We start from the raw sequence: 10,707 nt of genomic DNA on the forward strand, positions 1-10,707 counted from the left end.
TTTTTGTGTATTTTATAAATTTATATATTTTATTTATTTCTTATTAGAAAAACAGATTCCATTAAATTAAGAAATTATAAATGCAGTGGGTGATTAAATAAAGGAGGTTTCAAACCTCCACAAAATAATATCACTAATAGAAGAGGTTAAAACCCCCTATTAAAAAACTTCCGCAGTATAACTATGATACCAGGGGTTAACAAAAACCTCTATAAATAAGTTGTGGCAATTCTAACTGTGGAGGTTTAGAAAACCCCCGCAAATTAATTTGTAGAGGGTAAAAACCTCCGCAAATTGAAAAAAAAAAACCTCCATTAATCATCCATTTTTTTGTAGTGTATTGGTACACCTATTAACTTTTCTATCAAGATGCAGGCAGAATGGGATCTCCTTGATGATCCAACATCCTATTGAAGACTAATAGGGAAGCTTGTGTATTTAACCAATACAACACCTAATATCACATATGTTGTTAGTCATCTTGGTCAGTACGTTGCAGCTCCCACTAAAGACCACCTTCAAGCAACTTTTCGTGTGTTGAGGTATTTAAAACAAACCATTAGTGATGTGAATCACGATTCATATCAATTGGGCAATGGATTTTTCTTTCTGCTGATAGCGACATTCAACTACGTGGATACAACGACTCGGTTTGGGCAAGCTGTGTGGATTCACGGAGATCTGTTACATGGTACATCATATATCTTAGAGAATCTCCTATAAGATGGAAGTCTAAAAAGCAAGCCACCATTTCAAGAAGCTCCTTAGAGGCAGAATATAAGGTCCTTGCTCATAATGTCTATGAAATTCAATGGTTAAGTCACCTCTTACAAGCCATTCAAATCAAAAGCAATTCACCCGCTGTCATCTATTGTGATAATGCGTCTGCCATCAAAATTGCTACAAATCCCGTTTTCCATGAATGAACAAAGCATGTGGATATAGATTGTCACACTGTACGTGAGAATATATAGCAAGGATTAGTTAAATTACATCATGTCCCTACGAATCACAAACTTGCGGACATTTGACGAACGCTCTACCACCGGGCCTTTTCTCTAAACTTAATGCCAAGCTCGACAGCCATACATCTATATTCGGCTTGAGGGGGGTCTCAGAACCTAAAAGACCCTCAATCTATCTAGAATCTCATCCACTGGTTCTTTCTCTTGCCTAGCACCACGTGTTTGTTTTTCTCTACTTTTACCATTCGCTTTTGTTTTATTCCTTTTCCTATAAATATCTTTGTACCCTTTTATTCTATTATGAAATTAAATAAAAAGTCTATTTCAGTTCTTAATATTCCTTTATCCTAAACACTTTTTCATGTTTTCTTACTTCTCGCAATTCATTCTTTCTCGCATATCACTATCTTCGTTCCACCATCCCACGCTCACGATGATGATGAATGAGATTTAAGATCTATCATATATATTTCTAAAATTTGTTATCTTAAGGTAATTCAATTACCTTAACCTTGTGTTTGGATGGAGCATTTCAACAATGCTTAGAAATTGAAATGCTTTGTATTTGAATTGCTTGTAATTAAATTTCATTCATTTTTAAATAACTTGTTTGGATAAGGAAATTAAAATACCTTACATTTCAATTTCTTGTTTGAAAAAAATTAATTTATTGTGAGGTAAAATTTAATTTTAACGATATTTATTTTAGGTTTAATTATGTTTTGGATTCATGATAAATTTGGAAACATGCTCGACAATCCAGATGGGTCGGACTAACCCAACTACCAACCAGATTGGTTAGACCTGACGACCCACCCGAGCTGCACCGACTGGGAAACCCAGACAGGCTGGGTCGAATACCCGGACAGGGCCGAATACTTGAACGGGTCTAAATACTCGGACGGGTCCGATGACCCAGACGGGCCGACGACCCGGACGGGTCCGACGACTCGGATGGGCCCGATGACCAGACGAGCCAGAGGACCTAGAAGCCCCGAGGACCCGGACATGCCTCACAACTTGGACACGTTGGATGACCCGGACAAGCCCAACGACCTAGACGAGCTGGACGACAAGGACAGGCCCGACAACCCGGACGGGCCCTTTGAAACTGTCGGGTCCATCTGTGTCATCGGGCCCGTTCGTGTCGTTGGGTCTGTTCGGGTCGTCAACCCGTCTGGTTCATCGGGCTAGTTCGGATCGTCGGGGTCGTCTAGGTCATCGGGCCCGTCCGCGTTGTCTTGCACGTTCGGGTCATCAGACCTGTCCGAGTCGTCGAGATCGTCCAAGTCATCATGATCGTCGGGGACGTCTGGATCGTCGGGTCCGACGGTTTGGAAGGGCCCGTCCGGGTCGTCGGGCTCGTCCGGGTCGTCGGGCTCGTCCGGGTCATCGGGCCCGTCTAGATCGTCGGGATCGTTTGGGTCGTCGGACATGTCTAGATCGTCGGGCCCGTCCGGATCATTGGGCTCGTCCGAATAGTCTTCCTCGTTCGAGTCGTTAGGCCTATCCAGGTCTTCGGGCTTGTTCGGGTCTTCAAGCTTGTCCAGGTTGTCAGACCTATTGGTCGTCGGACCCATTGGGATTGTTGGGCTTGTCCCATAGATAATAATATATTTTGCATGTTGAAGATGAAAACCCATGGATTTACCCTAACCCACAGGGCTTTGCATGTTATTGTAATATATATATATATATATATATATATATATATATATATATATAATTTATTTATTTATTTATAGTCATACAATATTTTATTTATCAACATACTCAGGATAATATTACTTCTTTAATTACCATCTCATATCATCATGTCATTGATTTTATCTCATCCAATAACATTTATTCAAACATAATCATACTTCATGAAGTACAACATTTGAAATATAAAGTGCAACCTTATGTTATGATTAAATAATGTTTAAAGCATGAATCAATTTAAAAAAATTAAAACGTATATAAAGATAAGAGTATATAACTTGAGTGACGTCTACTTGTTTAAGTGATATTTTCCAATAAAACTTCATTTTCTCTTGGTCATGAGTTCACTCAAATGAAAAATATTCACTTAGCGAAGAACTTGTTACTTGAATTGAACAAAGTACATGCTACTAAATTATTATATTTAAACCAAAGCCTATCAAAACTTAGAAAGAGATCAACTTGTTCAATGTGAAGTTGGAACCGATAATTGATCTTCACGTTAGTGTCACTCAAGCTTCAACTCAACGCTCAAGAAAAAATTAAAAGCTTAGTTGGATCGGGTCACTTTGGTAAGGCCCAACTCGTTTGGAGTGAGGCCCATGTCTCAGAGGAGCCCATTAATATTAACATATTCCCTCCATTCGGTTTCCCTCCATCGAAAACAAAATCGACGATGGAGAACGCGGACACGAACAGCGAAGGGGAAAATGACGCAGAAATGAAGCTCTTGAGAGACAAATTCAGGCTCTCTGCAATTGCCATCACTGAATCTCAAGGTTCAATGCTTCTTCTTCTTCTTCTACTTTGTATTTCAACTTTTTATTCGTTTGAGATTCGAGTTCCTAATTATCGTGCACGACAATTCAATTATGCAGCAAAACAAAACGGCATGACAGTTTCAAAAGTCGTAGTCACTTGCATCGCGGACTTAGCCTTCAAGTATACAGGTAACAAATATCATTGTCGTTTCATTGCACATTCCCTTTCTGCCGGCACCTTGTTAGAGTGAACTTAAATGGCATCGTATATTATAATGGTGTGATTGCAACGTGTATGACATAATGTCCCTTACGAGTGTATCAATATAGCAGTGCACATATCTTTTGTTTATATTTATCGGTCGCCACAGATTATTTTAGGTTTTATTATGTGCGAGTGTTGAGTTTAAATAATGAAATTGAAGAAACTGTTATGTGAACAGAGCGTGTGGCTAAGGATCTTCATCTGTTTGCCCAGCATGCGAATCGTAAATCTGTAAATATGGAAGACGTGATACTCTGTGGTTAGTTTCATAAGCTTTGAATGTTTTTCAAGAGAACGAAAATGAGTTTTGTTTATGTGTTTTATTTTGTGTATTTTGGTTAAGCACATAGGAATGAACATCTATCTGGCTTGTTGAGGACGTTCTCCAATGATTTAAAAGCCAAAGATCCTCAATCTGAAAGGAAGCGAAAGAAAGAGATAAAAAAGAACGACAAATGAACCGCTTAGCGCTAATGCCTGATGCACATATATGGTCCGTCCTGTAAACATAACTTGGTACGGTTGGAAAAATTTATGCATGTTTTCTTTCCTATCTATGTTTCTGGACTTAGTTAACTAGAGCTGGAAACTGTTGGTCCACCTTTACCATTTATGCGTGCCCTGAAACTTAATACCAGACACTATGAAGTGTATAATTGAATTAATTAATTTTAGGGCAAATTTTATATACAGTTTCTCCTATAATATTATTTTACGAAATATGCAAAAGAATTTGTTGAGAGATTTCCGTTTACTGCAGCAGATTTCGCCTGATTAGTGATGATACTATCTAATGGTTCGGCATAATGATGATACTATCTAATGGTTGGTTATTTTGTAAAAGTGGTATTTACTGAAGGTACATGCAAACATGTGGCCAGAGAATTTAGAACTGATTTTTAATAATAAGGGTAACTAGGGGTAGTTCCGGGTAAACAGGGTGTCATGGCTGAAACTTAAAAAGCTAGGGCACCGTGTAAATATCTCATCTTAGAGGAGTGGTTGTTCATAATAAATTCTACACTTTTAAGTAGGCAATATGTCAAGAACAAACCATTGAAAAACTGAATATTCTTTCTTAGGTTTTTGAAAATCATTTTATAGACTTTAGTTAGAATAGAACCAAATCACAATAAATTCAATATGAATCTTTATTTTAATTTATGTCAATTTTCAACCTCTCAAATCCAAATTCTCAACTTCTCATTTTCTACATCCCAAAAGTTTATCCAAATATGAGCAATTTTAAATTTCATATGTTTTCGTATAGATTTTCCATTATCCAATCATTACTATTTAATAGCACCATATGGCACTTTAAATTGATATTAATTGGAGACAATTTAGTGAAAATGATCAATGAGCAAAACATGAGTTTTTATGAATCTCAAATTCCACTATTTTACCCTCAAATTAGGTTGCATAATTTTATCCTAGAAAAAAGAGTTAAATAAAAAATTAATAAATGGTTGTTTCAAACTAGAGTCAATTATCATATTCTACATATGCTTTAGAGTTTGATGACTTTTTAGGTTAAAAGAGGAGTGCATTTGATAAATTATGCTTCGTTTGGAATCTTTACTAATGTGAAATTTTTGAACATGTTAAAACAAGGAAGCTTCTTTTTCCACCTCCACAAACTCTCCCTGCACTCCCATATAAAAAAAATGTCCACTATTATCTTTTTAGATTATGTAATTCGGAAGTTAATAAATGAGATTGTATAATCTTTGACTTAATATAATTTAATATAATTTGAAAGTGTATCGTCCCATTTAATAAAGAAACTTATTTAAATGAAACATCACACAAACTAATGAAAAAGGCATTATCATGGAATAGAAATATCACTTCCTACAATTGTCCATAATACTTAGAAGAAAACTAAGGCGTGCCACGATGCCATTAACAAAAAGAGATAAAAGTTTAACAGTATTCAAAATACATGCTCAAGGAGCAAGATGGTACATAGGCCACAGTGCGTTAAAAGAAAACTTGGAGCAAGGGGATCCAAGATAAGCTACCCAACGAAGTTTCCATCACCCTGAGGACTACAAGGAGTTCTCACATCTGCTCACATCAATAAATTGATGATCATCGCAAAATGGGAAAACCACACACAAGACACGCAAACAAACAAAATGGGTAAGCTAGAGTGAAAAAAGTTTTATCATACAATTGCATACAATTTAAAGACAAAGATACATAAATCAAACAAACATGTGATAACAGACGATGCAATACTCTAAGACTCAATTATCCGGATACATATAATCAATCAGATTCATTGGATGCTTGCACTTGTGGTAGCCTCTACTACTCTGTAGAGCCATTGCCAATGGGTTTCACCCTACCACGCACAAGGTTAGCCTTCAAACATCTAAGGCCATTATCCTGCCAAAGACTAAGGCCTCCTACTACTCTCACCACTTGAGTCAGTACGTTCTACGTGAGACTAACTAACTCTTTAGAGCTTCAGGATGCAATCCTTACTTGAATCCTTACTTAATGATATACTGAGGCACCATCATGAAACCTTACTAAGAGGTTCGTGGAATTACTTATATTACATGAGGCATCACCATGAGTGCTCACTAAGAAGGTCATGGAATTACGTCCTTACATGAGGTACCACCATGAACTCTCACCAAGAGGTTCATGGAATTACGTCCATTAGATTAGGCACCACCATGAACTCTCACCACAAGGTTCATGGAATTACGTCCATTAGATTAGGCACCACCATGAACTCTCACCACGAGGTTCATGAAATTACGTCCATTAGATAATGCACCACCATGAACTTTCACCACGAGGTTCATGGAATTACATCCATTAGATGAGACACCATCATGAGCTCCCACCAAGAGGGTAATGAAATTACGTCCTACCCATACCTTATCCATGTTTCACCAACCAACCATAGAGTTCTCATGCATACCACTCTCATGCCAATATATATATATAATTGACCATTCAATCATATTTCATACCAAACTCATTAATTCTAGCCCATAAACCATTTAACACATTCATATTCACCCAATTCGTGTTTTAACAGAGTATCTCAAACAACATGTGACCCTCAACCAAAAACATAGGAGAAACCAGTACCTAAACACGTCTCTGCCCAGTTCTCGCTCAGGCTATAAGCCTCGCTCAAGTGAGAGAGGTCCTCTCACTCAGGCGAGCTGCCTTCGCCTAGGCGAGAACTCGAGCAGTGGAACAATGAGGTTTTCGCGTGTTCTCGCTTAGTCGAGACCTCATCGCCTGAGCGAGATGGCTTCTCGCTCAAAACGTGAACTCTTCGCCTGAGCGACAACGTGAACCAAAACCAACGAAGGTTCTTGGTACTCTCGCTTAGGCAAGACTTGCTCGCTTGGGCGAGAATCTCAGGTTCCTCCACTGTTCGCATATACCAGCCAAGAAATACCAAGAAAACAACACTAGGCCACAACCAGTTCAATCTCATGCAAGCATAAACATCAATCAAGCTTTTTAAATCAATAAACAGCAGCTAAACATTAGTAAATTACAAAATGTGAAAATCCCTACCTTCCCTTACCTGGAAAAGTTAGCAAAAGACTCAGACACCCAAACAGTTGAGCACAGTAGCTCTAGGAGCAGATTCGTGAGTTGGAAAATACTAGCACAGATAGGAAACGAGGTTACCAAGATGAACCTCCGTCAAAATCACAAAAATAAGACTAAAGAGGAGAGGATATGGGTTGAAGACCAACTTACGTGGAGTAGAAATGGGGTTGAGCTAGCTTGAAAAGGGTCAGAGCCAAACCCTAACAGAGCTCTGTTGGAGGAGAAATGAGAGAATGAGTGAACTGTTTTTGGGTTAGGATGTAGAATGGAAACTGAAAGGGCAGTTAGGGTCTTGAAGACACCAAGTGGGCTGGCCTTAGGCCTACTAAAAGACCAAGCCCTAAACTTATAAGGCAGAAAGAAAAAGGGGCCTTACAATCTCCTCAACAACAAAAATTTTTGTTCTTGAAAATTAAGACTTACCAAGAAAATAGATGTGGATGTGACTCTCGCATATCCTCCTCTAGCTCCCAAGTAGAGTCACATGTCCTTCGGTCCCAAATGACTTTGAAAAGACTGACTGGTTTTTCTCGACGTTCCTCAACTCGATTATCCTCCAAAGCAACGAATGGTACTTCCACCGTAAGATCCTCTCTGATCTGTACGTCCTCGGCTTCTAACACATGAGAAGGGTCAAACACATACTTCCTCAATTGTGACACATGGAATACTGGATAAAGATTGGCTAACTGAGGAGGTAGAGCAATCTCATTAGCCACATGCCCAATCCTCCTCGAGATTTGGTACGGACCAAGAAACTTAGGAGAAAGCTTCCTTGAGCGAAGAGACCTTCCCACACCCGTGGTTCGGGTCACCCTCAAGAACACGTGATCTTCAGCCGTGAATTCCAAAAGTCTCCTCCTTCGGTCTGCATAGGCCTTCTGCCTACTTTGAGAGGCCTGCATCCTATCTCTCACCATTTTCACCTTCTTTGTAGTTTGTTCCAATAACTCTGGTCCAACTAGCACTACTTCCCCCATCTTTTAACTTTTTAAATCCAAATGTGTTTTTTAAGGACAAAAATATAATATGAAAACTATTTTTGACTTTTGTTAAAAGTTCGAGGTGAGTTGGAAGTCTCACCTTAGATAGACATGAGTAAAATGATTAAGATATAAGTAAAAATACTTATAAACTCATTTTTTAAGATTTTGTATTGAAAGAAGTGTTCCTCATAAAAAACCATCACACCTTCCTACATAATTCAAAATTATTTTAGGCCTTAAAGAGATTATTAATGTCTCTTATTGGATGAATCGAGAAAATTATTATTTATAGTATTAAATTACTCAGTTAAAAAAGTTTAATTTGTAAATATATAAATTATAATCAGATTATTGTATCTTTAAATTAATATAATTTTAGTCTTAAATTTTAGTCTCTTTTACTTTTATTTTAATAAATCAATTTTAATATTTTACACATTTAATATATTTTGACAAGTTGATTACATTACCCTTTTATTAGAGATGTCAATTTGTCTTTAAGTCTGTGGTTGAAAAAGTCAAAGTACCAAAACTCCCCTTAAAGTGGATTATGATTAGGGTTAGAATGGATTTGATCCTACTATAGAATTTAATTAAATTTTAAATATTTTCATAATAGTATGAATCTTTAAAATATTTTAAATTACACATTGATTTCTAATGTTTTACATAGATTCCCAACCTAACATGTCAGATTAGGCTAAACGAAACCAAATTAAGTTCAGCCAAACCTAACATTGTCTTAACTTGATTCGATCCTAGGTGAGGATGATTCTACTTGACCAAAACTGGATCTGATCTATCTTGGCTATAATTGGGTTCAGTTCAACTTGACCATAGTTGGACTTATTGTCAAGGTCAAAGAATTTGAAATGACTCGACTCGGTCCGAGGTGGACTTGACTTGACTTAGCATGAGTTGGGCCTTGCTTGACTTGGCAAAGCCTAACCCGAGTTGGGATGCCTAGTTAAACTCAACCGTAGTTGTGTCGGTCCTTCTCGACTAGAGTTAGGTTCACCTAACTCAATCAAAGGTTTAGGACTTGAATCGACTTAGCATTGTCAACACCCAATTTCGTCCGGATTGTATTTTCTTTTATTCATTTATTTATTATTATTATTATCTTATTTTACTTTGACTTTATTATGTGCTTTTATCTTATTTTATTTTTATTTATTTCTTTATTTTATCTTTTCTTTTCTTTTCTTCTTCTTCTTTTTCTTTTCTTTGTTTTCAATTTTCTTCATATTTATATTTTATTTTATTTTATTACCTTTTTTTTAAAAAAAAAAGAAAGAAAAAAAAGAAAAAAATGGATTAAAAAAAATGAAAAGAAAAACATATTTGACAAAAAAAAGGAAAGAAAAAAAAAGAGTAGAATAGATATAAAAAAAGTAAAGAGAAAAAAAGAAAGATGCAGAGCAATTAATTTTCTGTTGCCTGAGTTGCATGTTGCGTGCTGCCCTAAGTTGCCTAACACTTTCCTTAATTGATACCCTGGAACGTGTACCGGCTGTGATGCTGCTAGTTACCATACAAAAAAGGAAATTGCATCAGTGAATAAAGGATGTTATGGTGACTGATCGGGAGGGATGATTGAAGTGGCTCTACAGATTGGGCAAGGGGGAAGCAATCGCCACTTCCCACCCTTTTACCTCTCTGCGTGAACAAAAAGGAAGAAAAGGAGGCGGAAGCCAAAGGGCAGGAGAACAGAATTTAAAAAATACAGTACATGTAGAGAAACAGCTCCCAGCACCTGAGACCAACGGATAGGGAGAACTTCCTAGCACAAGGGGGAAGCGAGCCAAGGGAAGAAAGAGTTGTTAACAAGGAGGACTGCAAGAGGTAAGCCCTGCATATGAATACTTGAATGTTTGGTGTGAACCTGTTGCAGTTGCATTGTGTGCATTGTGGTTGAGAATGAACATAATGTAGTCATATATATTGAGTGTTGCTTGTCATTTATTTGGCTCATTGAATATGCATTTGCTTGAATCCCCATTATCTCCTCTATTGAATCGTCACGCCACTCTATCCTCCCCGTCTATACACACATAACACAACCAGCTATACCTTCTAAGCCACCACACTCTCATTCCCAACCGAGTCTTCATTACCTCTACCTTTCTCCCGCTGAATCTAAACCACTCTCATTCCCAACCGATTCTTCACTACCTCCACTTTTCTCCCGTTAGCAAAGATCCACAAGCTCGCAAGAGCACCCAATCTCCTCTGCTGTTTTAAATCACACAATCATCATCAACCTCATGCCAACCTTCGTTCAAGGCTCACCTTTTCCAGCAATCTATTATCCGCTCATCCCCTCCGCCAAACACGATCCGCATATACACACCAACCGTTACACCTTCATTCGACTTAATTCATTTCCCTAAACTCCAGCACCTTCATTGCACACCAAAACCTTTGCATTC

General features: G+C 37.7%; 2 protein-coding genes across 2 annotated transcripts; one reads left to right on the top strand and one right to left on the bottom strand.

The window, feature by feature from the left end:
• Positions 1–3,313: 3,313 nt before the first annotated feature.
• Positions 3,314–4,364, top strand: LOC114164587 (protein MHF1 homolog). The gene is made up of 4 exons (XM_028049314.1): positions 3,314–3,448; positions 3,548–3,619; positions 3,874–3,954; positions 4,039–4,364. Exons 1-4 carry the CDS (start codon positions 3,346–3,348, stop codon positions 4,152–4,154), a joined length of 372 nt encoding a protein of 123 aa, XP_027905115.1. The 5' UTR covers positions 3,314–3,345; the 3' UTR covers positions 4,155–4,364.
• A 3,344-nt stretch (positions 4,365–7,708) lies between these two features.
• LOC114163572 lies at positions 7,709–8,269 on the bottom strand. Its single transcript, XM_028047877.1, has one exon. It carries the CDS (start codon positions 8,267–8,269, stop codon positions 7,709–7,711), a length of 561 nt encoding a protein of 186 aa, XP_027903678.1.
• Between the last annotated feature and the right edge of the window lie 2,438 nt (positions 8,270–10,707).

This window comes from Vigna unguiculata, chromosome 9, assembly GCF_004118075.2.
Source record: "Vigna unguiculata cultivar IT97K-499-35 chromosome 9, ASM411807v1, whole genome shotgun sequence".
In the NCBI taxonomy this organism is placed as follows: Eukaryota; Viridiplantae; Streptophyta; class Magnoliopsida; order Fabales; family Fabaceae; genus Vigna; species Vigna unguiculata.

What these genes read in the sequence shown, in the direction of transcription:
- LOC114164587 (XM_028049314.1), top strand. Translation starts at nt 3,346, where the DNA reads ATGGAGAACGCGGACACGAACAGCGAAGGGGAAAATGACGCAGAAATG. An exon ending in TGCCATCACTGAATCTCAAG is followed by an intron (nt 3,449 to 3,547) that starts GTTCAATGCTTC and finishes TCAATTATGCAG; the next exon opens with CAAAACAAAACGGCATGACA. An exon ending in GGAAGACGTGATACTCTGTG is followed by an intron (nt 3,955 to 4,038) that starts GTTAGTTTCATA and finishes ATTTTGGTTAAG; the next exon opens with CACATAGGAATGAACATCTA.
- LOC114163572 (XM_028047877.1), bottom strand. Translation starts at nt 8,269, where the DNA reads ATGGGGGAAGTAGTGCTAGTTGGACCAGAGTTATTGGAACAAACTACA.